General features: G+C 42.9%; 1 protein-coding gene across 6 annotated transcripts in view; it reads left to right on the top strand.

The window, feature by feature from the left end:
• The window catches only part of TP53BP1 (tumor protein p53 binding protein 1), a 158,956-nt gene that overhangs the window by 57,029 nt on the left and 86,299 nt on the right, over window positions 1–15,628 (top strand). For all 6 annotated transcript variants that reach the window (XM_088472866.1, XM_088472870.1, XM_088472869.1 and 3 more), the window contains exons 7-9: window positions 7,862–7,937; window positions 8,550–8,782; window positions 9,435–9,543. In XM_088472866.1, coding sequence (XP_088328992.1) covers window positions 7,862–7,937; window positions 8,550–8,782; window positions 9,435–9,543 — 418 coding nt within the window. The remainder of the gene's footprint in view (window positions 1–7,861; window positions 7,938–8,549; window positions 8,783–9,434; window positions 9,544–15,628) is intronic.

Below are 15,628 nucleotides of genomic sequence, written 5' to 3'. Positions count from 1 at the left end.
ATATCTGCTGTGTTCATACCAGGAGTCCTCAATTGGGAAGCGGACTTCCTAAGTCGGCAGGATATACACGCCGGAGAGTGGTCTCTTAATCGGGTATTTCAGAGCCTTGTGGACAGGTGGGGCCTTCTTCCAAAGGTTATCAGGAATTCAAGTAGGAGAGGGCAACAGTAATACTGATAGTCCCTGCTTGGCCCAGATGCCTACAGAGTCTATCCATAGACACTCTGTGGCCTCTTCCTCCAAGGAGGGACCTGTTAATACAGGGTCCCTTCCTGTATCCAGATCTTTACTCGTCTGTCTTTGGCGGCATGGCTCTTGAATCCTCCGTCCTAATACAAAAAGGGGTTTTCTGATTCTGTAATACAGACAATGTTGAGGGCACGAAACCTTCCTCTGCCCGGATCTATTATAGAATTTGGCACTCATTTTTTTCAGTGGTGTGAACTGAGAAAATATGATCCTAAAGTGTTTAGGGTCTCTTGAGTGCTTTCTTTTCTTCAGACTGTTTTAGAGCGGGGTCTCTGTCTGGCCTCCCTGAGTTCAGGTTCCTGCACTTTCGGTTTGGTTTCAGCGGAAGATTGCCCTGCTGCCTGATGTAAGGTAAGGACATATTTCCAGAATGTTCTAGGTGTTCAGCCGCCCTTCGTTCCCCCGGTAGCCCCATGGGATTTTACATTAGTTCTCGGGGTTTTACAGGCCCCCCCCCCCCATTGGAACCCCTGAAGTCAGTAGACAGCAGAGACCGTTTTTCTTCTTGCAATCGCCTCTGCCCGCAGGGTCTCTGATTTGGCAGCTCTTTCTGTCCTCTCCCCCTTTTTAATATTCCATCAGGATAGAGCGGTACTGCATATTAAAGCGGGATACCTTCCTAAGGTGGTATCGCGTTTTCATATAAATGAAGAAATTGTGGTCCCACCTTTTCAGACTTCGGGCCTCTCTGTAGGTGAGGCTTCTCTGGACGTTGTTCGTGTGCTACGTATTTATGTGGATCGCACCAACAGCTTGAGGAAATCCGATTCTCTTTTTGTGCTGTATGGCTGTCATAAGCATCGCTGGCCAGCCAATAAACACTCTCGCCAGACGGCTTCGTATGGCAATTTCTCAGGCATACCCTCAGGCCGGTTGCATGGTGCCAGACTCTGTTACTGCGCATTCTACACTGTCAGTGGGACCTTCGTGGGCGGCTCGCTGGGGTGCCTCTGCGGAACAATTGTGCAAGGCAACCACATGGTCTTTCGTCCACACCTTTGTCAAGTTCTATGCATTTGACACCTTTTGCCTCTCAGGATGCTTCCGTTGGGCGTAGAATTCTCCTTTCTTCTAAGGCACAGGAGCGTCCCCGCCCTTAGGGGTACTACTTTGGGATATCCCCAATGTAATGGCTGTAGACCCCATGGATCTCGAAGAAGAAAATAAGAGTTATGGTATAATATACCTTTTGTTAACTCTTTTTTTTTCCCTTCGAGGTCCATGGGGTCCAAAGGACACTCACCCTAACGCACCTGGTTTTATTGGGTAATCCTTTTTGTATCTCTGTGATTTCCCTCTTCTGTGAGAGATTTTTCTAGAGAACAAGGGTTCTTCCTTCTTATCTTTTTGCCTTCTCCTGCTTGGGCTTTTATAACAAACTGACTACCTGTAGCCGGGGGCAGGGTATATGTGGGGAGGACCCAGTGCATCCTGGGAGCTGAGAGCTTGTTTTAACCGTTTGGTGCCTGGATCACTCCAACCACATACCCCAACGTAATGGGTGTGGATCCCATGGACCTCGAAAAAAAAAAAAGAGTTAACAAAGGTATGTTATATCATAACTCTTATTTTTATGGCCTCATTGGACATCCAGGAATCCTATTTATATATTCCCCTCCGAGTCAGCCACCAGCGCTTCCTAAGATTTGCGGTGAAGGGCAATCACTACCAGTTTCAGGCATTGCTGTTTGGGCTGTCCACGGCTCCTCGCGTTTTCACAAAAGCTATGGCGGTCATTTCAGTGCACCTTTGCCGCAGGGGCGTTCGAATCTTGCCCTGTCTGGACAATCATCTTCTCCCGGCCGGATGTTCTGAGGAACCACATCTGTCTGACTATAGATCTTCTGCAGTCAAATGGATGTATAGTGAATTGGCCGCAATCCATCTTGACGCCCTCTCAGGAGATGCTACACATAGGGGCTTTACTGGATTCCAGGGTTCGTGAGTCTTCCTTCCTGATGTCCTGGAGCTCCGAGCAGTGTACAGAGCAATTTGCCAGGCACGGTCTCTACTCCAGAGTCGTCTGGTAAAAGTACAGACTGACAACGTGACCACCGTCGCCTACATAAACCGCCAAAGTGGCAGTTGCGGTGCTATGAAGGAGGTCAGCCGCATTCTTTGAACGTCCTCTTCCAGCACTAACAGTGTTAATCCCCGGAGTCCAGAATTGGAAGCGACTTCTTAAGCCATCAGGACGTTCACTCAGGTGAGTGGGCTCTACATCCAGATGTCTTCCAAATACTGGTCTTTCATTGGGGTCTACTAGACATAGATAACATGGCGTCTCGATACAACCATATGTTGCTGAGATACTGCTCCTCCTACACCAGGAAACTCTCTTAGCTCTCCTGGTGGACACCCTGGCGTTACTATGGACGTTTCCATTCTCATACGTCTTTCTTCCAATCTTAATGATTCTGCGAGTCCTTTGCAAGTTGAAGTTGGGAAGAGGCGCGGTGATCCTCGTGACGCCTGATTGGCCTGGACTGGTGTAACAAGTGGATCTTCCTGGCCTTTCCATCAATGACCCAGTGTGTCTTCCATCCAGAGAGTGAAAGGGTTTTCCAGAATGGTCATTCTAACCAAGCTTAATGCTCGGAAGCCCTGTTAGGGGAGAATTTATCATCGTGTGTGGGACATACTTTCATTGGTGTTTGGCCAGAGGCTTGAACCCCAAGGCTTTCTGCCTCTTCCGAGTCCTTTGTTTTCTACAAGCAGGTCTGGATTTGGGCATCTGGCTCTCATACTTGAAGGTACAGGTTTCAGCACTGTCTGTTTTCTTCCAGTGGCAGATTGCGCTTTTACCCGATGTTCTGACGTTTGGCGTTGGCTTACGTAGAAGACTTTCTTCCTGCTTGCCATCGCAAGCCACCCTGGCACTCCTGGTCTTGCGGGGTTTGGTTTTGATCATCTTCCCTATGTGTGTAGTTCTGAGTGTGTGCTGGTCTTCATTCTTCTCCTTTTACCTTGCCGTGGGCTTGCAAACTTAACTGGATGGGGGTGGGGTATAGAAGAGAGGGGCTGCTGGGAAATGCGTTTTAACTGTCTGGTGCCAGACAGTTAACTGTCCAGGCTATACTTCATAGTCATCCCTGTTTCCCCTATGGAGGTTAAGAAAAGGATTTAACAGGTAAGAACATAAATCTCCTTTTTTTTTTTTTTTTTTCTCTTAACTTACTGACAATCCTAAATTAATGATGACAGTATGGTGAAATTAGGACTGTTTATTGCATGTGTCATGAAAAAGGAAAAAAAAAAAAAAAGGACAACAAAGAGATTGAAAAAAATGGCACTCCAGTTCTATGAAGTTTCAAAGCTGTATTTAGATCATCATTTCAAAATTGGACACATTTATATCAGGATCACAACGTTGGATTTAAGCATGGATACTTAACACAAAATTAGCTTTCATAACTATTTAAAAAAAAGTGTTAAAAGCAGATAAATTTGCTATATGTAGAAAAAAGAGCCTTTGCCTACTTTCCCGCAGTACTGACACTTGGAAGACCACATATATCTAGGTCTTCTAAATATATTTATATATACAGTGGATAAAAAACATCTGTTCCTTGAAAGTAAGGTCAGTCTACTGTGTAAATCTATTCAACTTGTTCTTGATTGTTCTCCTAATTATTTTATATACAAAAAAATGCTTTTTCAAGCTAAACCTCACATTTAATTAGCTGTTACAAACCCTCATCTTATAATATTTGCAGCACAACACTTTCTGGAGTCCAGTTATTCTGCTTTCACTTAACTTTTTTCCTTCTACATAATCGTAAATCATGGCTCTTATTTTTAGCATTCAAAGATCCAGCTTGCTGATTGATTCTGTTTCAGGTTATATTTAAGCACCACTAAATATGTAGCACATATAAACCTACCATATTTGGCTTGTTAAAAACAAATTCTGTGTAACTATATGAGATGATACTGTAGATAATCTTCCTTAACTATGCATGCCCAAGTCTGTCCTTTGCTAGCCTACAGGAAATCTAATGCCATTCTGTTTTACACAATAACTTCTAATTGCTTAAAGCTCAACATTGACATTCAAACCTATGCAATTGTATTACTATCAATATTCAGTATTGCAGGTAACCTCTGTAACTCTGTGTAACTGCAATTGTACAGTATGTCCATAAACTGAATTTACAAAAGATATCCCTTGTCCATGGGGATGATTTCTGTTCTAATATATCTTGTCCTCCCAGTGGGCAATGTTTGAGTGTGTGAGCAGCAAGGATGTATCCCAAATACCAAGCCCCTGACCAGCCTATAATGTGACCACCAATTTCCTACATAAGTAATAATACCCTTGGTAAATGCTCACACACTTTACTGGCTCTTCCTGCCGGCAGGCTTCTTTTATTTAGAGCATGCACATTGTGACTAGGAGATGGACTGTCACTGACTCTGTCCCTTTCTAATACCTGAAATATTGTACACTTTATGTATAAATATTGTACACTTTGAGGCAGTGCACTTTATGTATAAATATTGTACACTTTGAGGCACTGCACTTTATGTATATATATATTGTACACTTTGAGGCAGTGCACTTTATGTATATACATATTGTACACTTAGAGGCAGTGCACTTTATGTCTAAATATTGTACACTTTATGTATAAATATTGTACACTTTGAGGCAGTGCACTTTATGTATAAATATTGTACACTTTGAGGCAGTGCACTTTGGGGTCAATCCAATTAGGTGCGAATAGCGAGTTTGTTTCTTGAAACTCGCAGACTTCGCATTGAAGTGCGCTCCCGAGCATTCTCCAAACTAATTAAAGATGCCTATTTGCACTACTCGCAGCAGAGGAGTGCGAATTGACTGCCAAATGAGATTTGAGAGAAGTGCATGAAAAAGTGGGGAGACCATCCTGGACCCCCCAAAATGGATAATTTCATTAGCAGGACCGTATAGAATGCTGTTTGTGGGCATTAGGAAGGTACTGTAGCTTTTTAAATGGTATCAAATGGCTGATTTGTGTGTTTGTTTTTTAAAATGCAAGAAAATGATGATAACATTTTTTGTTTAATCTCAAACGAATTAAACAAAAAAATGCAAAGAAAAAAAGTAGGGAAAAAAGGGGTTCAGCCCAGTGTCCCAACATTTTAAGCTTAAAATAAAGACTTTCCTTTTCATCTCTCACCCTCGGGGAGGTGCGAATGGAAAGATACGAATTCAGTCTGAATGATTCAGTGCGAGTTGCTAATTGGATTGCAAAATTAATTCTCTTTGCGGATTCGAATAGAAAATGGCAACTCGCAATTCGCACCGAATTGGATTGACCCCTTTATGTATAAATATTCTACACTTTCAGGCAGTGTGTGTAGTTTCAGCAGCTGGCATCATCGCACCAAAGTGCGCTCACGTCTGGGGAGATGAAACTATTGACGCTGTTTCCTCTGCTCGTATTTACAAGGACTTGTGCAATAAAAATTTGCAATGTTGTCAGGTATCATGGACATTCTTGTTATTCTGCACTTATAATAAAGTTGTAATGGTTGTGTCTGTACATAGAATTTCTTTTGAGAAATGTACTCCTTGTGACTGTATGAACTGTGGAGACAATTTTTTTTGTCGGAATATTTGTCTGTTCATTCCGGCATCACGCAAAAATTGTGGGATGAATTTGGATTGCGTTTTCAATATTGTATAGCTTAGTCACCTAGAAATAAACTGAGCCAAAAATAATTAGATGTATATAAATATATTTTTTGGGTGGACAAATATACTTTTAGGGACTGTTTATGAACTATGGAGACTTTTTTTTTTTTTTTTATAATTGGAATTTGCACAGGCTCCTCAAGTCCAAAATGACTATATATACAGTATATAAATACATATAGCCCTCCCAAAGGTAATGCACAACAAAGGAGAGACTGGTGGAACTCGGAGGCTTGTATATGTATCAAATAGCAAACAGTCACAGGTAGGTGCATCCGACATTTCAGTTTTAATAACCTTCTTGTATCTCCTCTTATATCTGTCCTTGAAGAAGGTTATTAAAATGAAATGTCAGATGCACCTTCTTGTGACTTGGTTGCTGTTTTATACATATACAAACCCTCTGAGTGCCGCCCGTCTCTCCATTGCTATGTATATAAATATATTGCACACCCCAAACACAAACGTTTATATATGTATGCATATGGAAATACATAGATATATATCTATCAAGATCTATTTTGCAGTAAAATCCAACTGTATATTAAGCACTAATCAGGCAGCTTATCTTGACTCATGAAGTTGCAGCATACATGTCAATCCAGTAGATGGCGCACCAAGACAAATACTAAATATCATAGGGTGCGATTCAAATGTTCTGCCGGTGGCTTTTTTTTTTTTCTTTTTTAGACACCCGACAGAGCAATTCAATTGTTGGTCTGCCAGGGCGCGATAGCGTAGTGAACGTATAGGAATATCGCAATATATTGTTTGTCTATCAAACAAACTATATTTTGTGTACCCAGCATTAGTTATTTTAAATAATAAAAAATTTTTTTGGTTAGAAAAATAACACCTACCATTCCATTTTATATTCGACTATAGTACTCTTCCTCCTCTGCATTCATGAAACAGAAATTCCTAGAGAGTCCCTTTTGACCATTTCAGAAGATATTTGCCTTTCCTGAGTTGTTGATCACTCCCATCAGTGACTGGGGAGACCCTTTGTAGTTTTAATATGGCAGGTAGCTCAGACACTAATCTAATCTCACTAACAGCACTGCTATCTCGTAGATGGCAGCGCTGCTAATGAGGGGCGCATAGCGCCCCTGTCATTTTTACTGCCCAAACCCCAATCATACATCGGGGAGAAGCGGTATTGTCGCACATAACGTGCGCTGATACCGCTTGTGAGCTTCATGCATATCCCCCAATATATTGTACAACTCACGTGTCAACATGTGCAGCATATAGGTAACTCATGGGAATCGGTATGATTTACTGCTGGCCGCAAATCCTGACAGCGGAAGCCCTAATGCATTATTACTGTAGTCGCGCCAAACAGCCCTTCCCGGCGAGCCAGGACTTGTGTGACTTGGCTTGTGCCGAATGTCTTTTTCACCCTAAAATGCGCTATGTGACCTAAACGCTTCACGAGACTGCACTATTTAATTTGATGTGGAACACTTTTATATGTATGTGCGACTGAAGCTGTACACGAAGTGCTATGATGCAGGGGCCGTGGGTTTTTTCCACGCCAAGTTCTGTTGTGCTTCGGATACAGATTCAGACTCCGTCGCACACAGAGATATGTGTCACATATCAAATGAATCAGTACAGTCTCGTGAAGCAGGTTGTTCCATCTGAGTGCGAGTAAGATGCATTTTAGGGTGAAAAGGATGCTATACAGCTCTGTGCAGCTCACTCGCGCCACAGGGGTGTACTGAGGCTATAGGTGTACAAGGACACATCTTTATTAGTTTCCAAACTATATGCACTAGGAAAGATCACCTATTATGTATCAAAATGTTGCAGTTTTCTCAATTGTTTGCTTTAAAAAAATAAAATAAAAACATTTAATACTTTTTTTTTCAGAAATGATCTATTTCTTTGATAGCTCGCATTTTACAAGTTGTTGTTTAAATTTTTCAGAGCTTCTTAATGTTGGTGCTGAACCTTGTGAAAGGGAGGATGCCAGAGAACACAAGCCAGAAGAAGAGCAGAAACGGTATATGTTCTGTTAGTAGTAGGAGACTTGTGACTACCAGTGTTGGGAAGCTTCAAACCCTTTTTATCATCTGGAGCGATTACCCCTATTTTAGAGTAAGGCTGTGGCTCTTCACTAGAACTTCAGCTAAATAGGCCCCACATGAGTTTCAACCCGATCATTGCTTAATTTGACCACAGCAGCGGGTGGCTTAATTGAGCAAGATACACCGAGCAGCCTGATCCACTCTAGCCTGTTAGTGCGGTCAGAAGATAAAATTGAACATCATGTCTTCAGACTCCATCTTCCCCCTTTACCTGATGGTGATCCTTTCTGATCTCATAGTCATCTTTGGCCCATACGCAGTACAATTTCAAGCCAATTTCTTTCTAAGGGCTACTGAGAACATAGGGTATACAGTATATATGAGCATCGTTTAGTATTTATTATATGAAACCCCATTTAGAAATCAAGTCTGTTTGCAAAATTCTAATTCATAATAAAGTTTGTCTGGCAAAATATGCTCAACATTGAAACTGTAAAGGGTTTAATAATTCACTTGAGAGTCTAGAATTGCTGATTTTTAAATGTTGATTAAACTTTATGTAGTGAGAGAAGTGCCTGTCTTTTCAGACCACAGGAAGAAGCAGGACTTGGGAAAGCTGCTTATAATGAAAGTGAGGAAACAATTGGGAGTGCAGTGAATCCCAGCTGTGAAGATGAAGCTCAGAAAGAGTCCATTATACAGCTAAGTCGCCAAGATTCCCAGGCCAATGTGGAATCATGCTGTGCAAATATGGAAGAGGAAGAGTCTTCGGATCTTGTCTCCAGTCAGGAAGATTTATTTGGTCAGGCCAGTAATTCAGGTCAGAAAGTAACAATAACAACATCCCTGTACATACAGTATGTAGTAATTGCATGGTTATTTATGGTCTTTTATTGGTATTTTCCTCTTTCCACAAAAAAGTTCAATATTGTTCTTTATTCTTTAAGCTCACTAGATGTGCAAATCATATCTGTCAGGTTTTGCCCTGGACCTATATCAGTGATAGACAACAGGTAGCCCTTGGGCAGCATGTGGAGCCCTCGCTTGTAGTCCCAGCTTGTTTCAGCTTTAACTGCCGTGCTGCTAAGAACGAGTGGGACTAAACACCGCAGGGGGAGAAAACGTAAAAGGTGCTGTTCTTAAAGTTGATATCGCTCGCACCTAGGAGGGGGCGGGGCTTGGCAGCGTCCTCACGTCTGATCTGCGATTAAGTCATTAAGAATCTCATTTTCGAGCATAAACATTGCAGAACTTTTTAAAAGCCTTGAACTAGGGGTAAGAGCACTTTAAATGCTCTGTCCCCAGGGGCTGGCTGGCAGTTTTAGGAAGCCCACTGCACCAGCCCATGAACAGTGGCCCAATCTTTAAGAAATTGTTTTAGGTATAGAACACAGGCTGACTTAAGCTGTAGCAGAAATTATATTGTTATAGATTTCTCAACTTTTCTTTTTTTCCATTTTTCCTTTTGCTAGAACTACATCACAGCCCTGTTGCACAGAAGCTTGTGTCCACCCCTGCAGATAGCCTGCGCCTTCTGCATTTCTCTGGCCATACCAGTCTTGAACCTGTGAATGTCTCGGAGTGAGTACTTGTTATGATTGGGGGATCTAATGTGTAGTTCAAATCTATGGGCTGGACCCAAAAGATTTATTACTGAGCCTTTTAGGATGGTTGCTCTTGATCATGTCTCTGAAAACCTATTTTGTTCTGCCAAGTAATGTGATAATTACCAAGTTGTAATCTTTCTTCACAAAGTATCAGTATCTTCTTTACAACTAGGCTTGCGCCGATAGTGTTTTTTTTTTTTAAATCTTTTTTGCTAGAATGTTTAATTTAGTTGCAATCTGATGCGACAAAGCCGCTCAATGGGAAAGCACTGATTAATTTCATATGCGACACTAGTACATCTGTGTATGAATGAGTCTGAATCTGCATACGAAGTGCTACGATGCCGAAGCTGCAGCCTTTTTTGTGCTTCATCTGCGACACTGTACATATATAAAACATGTGTGCCCAGCGTGCCCAGTATGGATTGAGTGGTGTTTTGCAGCATCTGCGCTGCGAGAAAGTAAAAAATATAAAGAGAAATTTGCTACGCAACTGTGCTTGGTGCATGAGGACACATCTGTATCTATAGGTAAAATATTATTTATATTATTAGCCATGCACTGTTTGGATTCCCTTCTCCCCTGATCTGTTATGCCACCTCTCGTTCTGCTTTGTATACGCTCTTCCTAGATGTCTTCTCAGTACTGTAAGGGGAGATTTATCAAACCTTGGAGAAAGATGAAAAGGTATCAATCAATCAGCTTCTAACTGTCATTTTTACAGGCTGTGTTCTAAAAAAGAGCTGATTGGTGTTTTCTCTCTCTCCAAGCTTTGATAAATTTCTCCATATGATTTGTTTTGTTTTATGGAGAGCGAATATGAAAAACTAAATCTATATTAAAGCCACCGTGCTACCAAAACTAAACTTATTTTTGTCCTCACTGTTTGGCTATTTAAATTGTATTATTTAGCAATTTTCTGAATAAATGTTATTGGATGGTTGTTGTCACCTATCCCCCATAGGGTAAGTTCATCTTGCTGTACTGGCTCCTAAGTTCTATTTGTTTTTTTTCTTCCCTTGGAAAAGTTGCTGCCACAGAAATGGATATTCAGACGTTGCTTAGGTGCAAGAATTTAAGCAAAGGTTAAAGGCGCAAGTCTAGCCCAAAAAATACCAGTGCATCAGGCAACATGCAGATGATGTCCAGTATTAGAGAAGGTGGCTATTCACTGGACCCATGTAGGAATGCAGCTCAACAGGTGATAGCGGAACCCACATTTTACTCCAGTCAAAAATGTCTGCTAGATGCTATAGTGGATACCGTAACTACAGTAATAGAATTTGCAGTCCATGTCCAACTGCAACAATGTAACAGAATATTGTGCAATACTGTGGACCTTGGGTAAACTTTCAAATACTTGCTAAATAAAATGAAAATTCGCTTGATATGTACAAGGTAAAATGCCGCTACCAGTACTGAATGCCTGACCCTTGCTTCTCTCTTCTGGGGCTTGACAAATGCAGGTCATCTCGGCCAGTTTAATCTCGTAGTCAGACTTTTTAATTTAAAAGCAAACAAATGCTAGTGACGTAATGTACAGTAAATAGATAATAAAGGAGAAACGCAAACTGTACTTCAAAGCACGTACAGAAATATAAAACAATTTTAGAAATACTTCACATAGAAAAGTAAGTATTCATAAAATAATAAAACTATAATAGTTCAGCTCACCCGAATAACATCATTGTAGTTGGTGTTTAAAATGAGCATAAATAATGAGCCAAACCAGTGTTTTGAACTAGTTTTAATTCTGTGAAACAATGGGGCAGTTTGAGTAAGGGGGGGGAGATTTAAAATTTCATGGAATGATTTGGAAAAATCATAGTTGGGAAGGATACACAACCTTCATTTGTGATCTCATGTTGTGTGTCCTTCCCATCTATTTTAGTCATATTTTTCTGTGTGTTGTTTTTTTTTTCTCAAATTAAGGGGGCGATTCAATTGTTTTTGCGCACCCGACTGCTCTTTGTCCCCCATCTAAATAGAAGGGGCAATATTCAAATGTTTTTTCCGCGCATGACGCACCCAAATAGAGCGGGTTTAGCTGCATAAAATGTCTAAACCTGCCTAAAGTCCTGGTTAGCGTGCCCAAACGGTAGTTTGGGCATCCAAATCCAGCACTATTCGCACATTTCTGCTCTCCACGTCAGGACGGTGCGTACAAAAATGTGTCCACCTGCGGCAAACACGCCCAAACAAAGCATCAATTGAATTGCTCTGCCCGACGCCCGTTACTCACAGCCGCCGGTGAAAACAATTGAATCGCCCCCTATATAGGTTTGTGTGATTCCCCTTTTAATATTTTGCTGTTTTAAGGTGTGCCAATATATTTTAATGCATACCAATAAAGATTACTGATTTTACAGTTTATTTTTCAAGTCCTTTGCACCCTTACAAGGTAACCACCTTGTTCTTCATTTTGCTTTTGATTTATGTTATACTGGCTACTGAGGTAGTACCCCCCCCCTACATAGAGTACAAACGGCATTTGTCATGTAATCAATTGTAATAAATCTCCTCCTCCTCTAGCAAAAATTTTGTTTCCTTACTCCCATGTTAGCTTTTGCATTTTTAGTGCTTTTTTTTTTTTTAAGGTACGAACGGTAAAATATATCTGCAAAGCCTGTTGGGATATTTGTGTATGGGTCATAATCACACAGGCAAAAGGTAATCAAATCGCCACCATTGTGAACTGTCTCCCAGGGATCGTATATACACCAGATTAGTGTTCCAATTCAATTCTCAGGCAAATCCTGTGTCTCCTTTGAGTCTTATTGCTGTGTATAGTTTGCGTGGAGACCATCTATTCCTGATATAAAATGACAGAAGATACCTGTAAGCACCTTTTTGGTTTCCCTTTTTTGTTTACTTCTGGAGCGTCTCTCTTCTTTATTTGGTGTATATTAGGAATGGTCTATGTAAAATACAGTGGTTGCAGACCTGGCTGCTGCTATCACCCTAGTTGTTGCACATTGTTTAAGGTGACATTCAGCAGTGTGGAAGCTTTAACCTCTCAGCGCAAGTCTGGACGGTCTCCACCTGCCACTTCTATTCCATTACAGTGGAGACCTGACTTGTCATTATACATGAGGCTGTTTTGTCTCTAATTACCCATAATGACAGGCTGTCGGTGACAAAGTTTTTTTTTTTTTAACATAAAAAGTTACTTTCCTTTTACTATACAAGTTATGAAATTACCTTATAATATATCCCCAGTGTATCAGACATCATGAGGGAACAATATGGCCGGCCTGCTAATGATATGTCTCCTATATTGTATTACTTTGATGTATAGTTGTGTCTTACTATACTCTGAGGAGAGAATGGCAGGAAAGCAGTAAGCCGATATGATTGTTTTTGTAGAGCTAGACAATGTGACCACCGTTGTACCTCATAGAAGGCAGTGTCTAATTATATAGCTGGCCTATGTTATTATTAAATCACAGGTGCTGTCTTGATAAGAGGTTTAATAATGAAGTGTATAACCGTTCATATCTCTGTGCAGAATGGGTTTTACCTAGGTATGATCTGTAAGTGATAACATCATGGGGTCATGTGACCAGAGTGCTCTCACTTCAATATCTTTTAGATTTCACTGATTCATTTTATTGTGTTATATAACACAATCTTATTTATTGCAGAGAAAAACTCTCCTTGTAATTGTAACAGATTACCAGATATGCAGTTTTTATTCAAAACGTGGCCTCAGGAGTTACAAAGATATAGCATACATTTCCCCTCCTCCTCATTTCTGTGCTAATTAAAGCATTGCTATTAGCAGTCTGTGGGCATTGTAATAATGCTCAGTGATCGTGCTGAGTGACAAAATATGTGGGTCCCAGGGACCCTCCACTTTAAAAAAAAAATGGGGTCCTTTCTGACCGTTTCTGGGTCCCATCATAATTTTATGCTTTAGAGCTCCCCATATAACTCTCAGACCTCCCCTAACCCCTTACAAATGATGCCACACGGCCATGCCCGGCTTTTACACATTATGCTGCACATTAATGCCTTTTAGTCCCACTATACATTGCCCCCAGTAGTTGACCCCCTATGCATTGCCACTAGTAGTAATCCCCATATGCATTGCCCCCAGTAGTCCGCCTATGCATTGCCCCCAGTAGTAATCCCCCTATGCAGTGCCCCCAGTAGTAATCCCCCTATGCAGTGCCCCCAGTAGTAATCCCCCTATGCAGTGCCCCCAGTAGTAATCCCCCCTATGCAGTGCCCCCAGTAGTAATCCCCCTATGCAGTGCCCCCAGTAGTAATCCCCCTATGCAGTGCCCCCAGTAGTAATCCCCCTATGCAGTGCCCCCAGTAGTAATCCCCCTATGCAGTGCCCCCAGTAGTAATCCCCCTATGCAGTGCCCCCAGTAGTAATCCCCCTATGCAGTGCCCCCAGTAGTAATCCCCCTATGCAGTGCCCCCAGTAGTAATCCCCCTATGCAGTGCCCCCAGTAGTAATCCCCCTATGCAGTGCCCCCAGTAGTAATCCCCCTATGCAGTGCCCCCAGTAGTAATCCCCCTATGCAGTGCCCCCAGTAGTAATCCCCCTATGCAGTGCCCCCAGTAGTAATCCCCCTATGCAGTGCCCCCAGTAGTAATCCCCCTATGCAGTGCCCCCAGTAGTAATCTCCCCTATGCAGTGCCCCCAGTAGTAATCCCCTGATGCAGTGCCCCCAGTAGTAATCTCCCTTATGCATTGCCCCCAGTAGTTGAACCCCTATGCATTGCCCCCAGTATTGGCCCACCTATTGCCCTTATAGTGACCTGGGCCTAATGCCCAGGTCACTCGCACCTAATGCTCTTTACACATTATGCCACGCAGTAATGCCCAGTCTTTACACATTAATGCCCTTTACTCCTCCTATGCATTGGCCCCAGTAGTTGACCCCCTATGCATTGCCTCTAGTAGCCCCCCTATGCATTGCCCCCAGTAGCCCGCCTATGCATTGCCCCCAGTAGTAATCCCCCCTATGCAGTGCCCCCAGTATTGGCCCACCTATTTGCCCTTTAGTGACCTGGGCCTAATGCCCAGGTCACTCACACCTATTTATTGGGCAGATACCTTCAATTGGGCCTAATGCCCCATATGTAGCCCGGGCATTGTGTCCACCTATATACTCACAGGCCTATTGCCTGAATTTATGCCACGGGCCTAGTGCCCGAGATCCCTGGTGGTCTAGGGAGGGGTTAAATAACGGTGGCCCAAGGCCGCCTACCCGTACGGTGGAAGATGCTGCGAGGGGGAGCTTCGATAGCTCTTTTTTTTTCTTTCCTCCCCCGCAGTTCTCTCTGGTCCTCAGCTTTATTCTTCGCCTCTTCCTTTCTTCCTTCTTGATCACGCCGTTTTCTTGCCTCTTGTGCGGCCGTCGGAACTGTTGCCACGACTCTCTTCTCTTCGGGAGGTCTTCACTCCTCCCCTACGCCGCCGGTACTGAAGTTTACCGCTCAGCGGCGTCTAATTAAAGATGCCGCGAGTGGGCGGGGCTATGACGTGGCAAGCCGTGATTGGTTCGTCGCGTCTGCCTCCTATTGGCTGCTGGACTGCGAGCCGTGTTTGGCTCACAGCCAGTGACAAACAACCGCCGCCACTACTTGGCTTCCGGGCAGCGAGCTCTGCTTAGCCTGCGCCTGGAGCCAAGTTTCTCCCGACCCCACTTTACCGCCAACGCTGGTGGAAGGGACCAGGCGGTCCCTTCACCAGGTACCTGCCGCGGTGGCTTACTCGGCGCTGGGAACAAACACACTATACCAGCGCTGGGCACGGATGCTGTGCCGATGCTGGGATCAGACACTTGATCCCAGCACGGCTTTCCACAGCAGCAGCCAATGAGAGTCTATCAGACTCTCATTGGCTGATCTAACAGACAGCGCTGTGTTGTTCTCAGGGGGACGCGCTGTGCTGCAGCCAGCTGTCAGGGATTGGCCACAGCACAGTGCGTCCCCGGGGACTCGGCTGCTTTATAAAATTGAGTCCCCAGTGCTCGATATCGGGTAAAATACGCGCTATAGCGCGTATTTGCGAACACTGCTTATCAGTATATTCTATGGAA

The sequence above is a fragment of the Taudactylus pleione genome, unplaced genomic scaffold (genome assembly GCF_031769625.1).
Source record: "Taudactylus pleione unplaced genomic scaffold, aTauple2 ptg000129l, whole genome shotgun sequence".
Lineage (NCBI taxonomy): Eukaryota > Metazoa > Chordata > Amphibia > Anura > Myobatrachidae > Taudactylus > Taudactylus pleione.
Note: the sequence above shows the minus strand (reverse complement) of the source record. Positions and strands in the feature narration are given on the sequence as shown.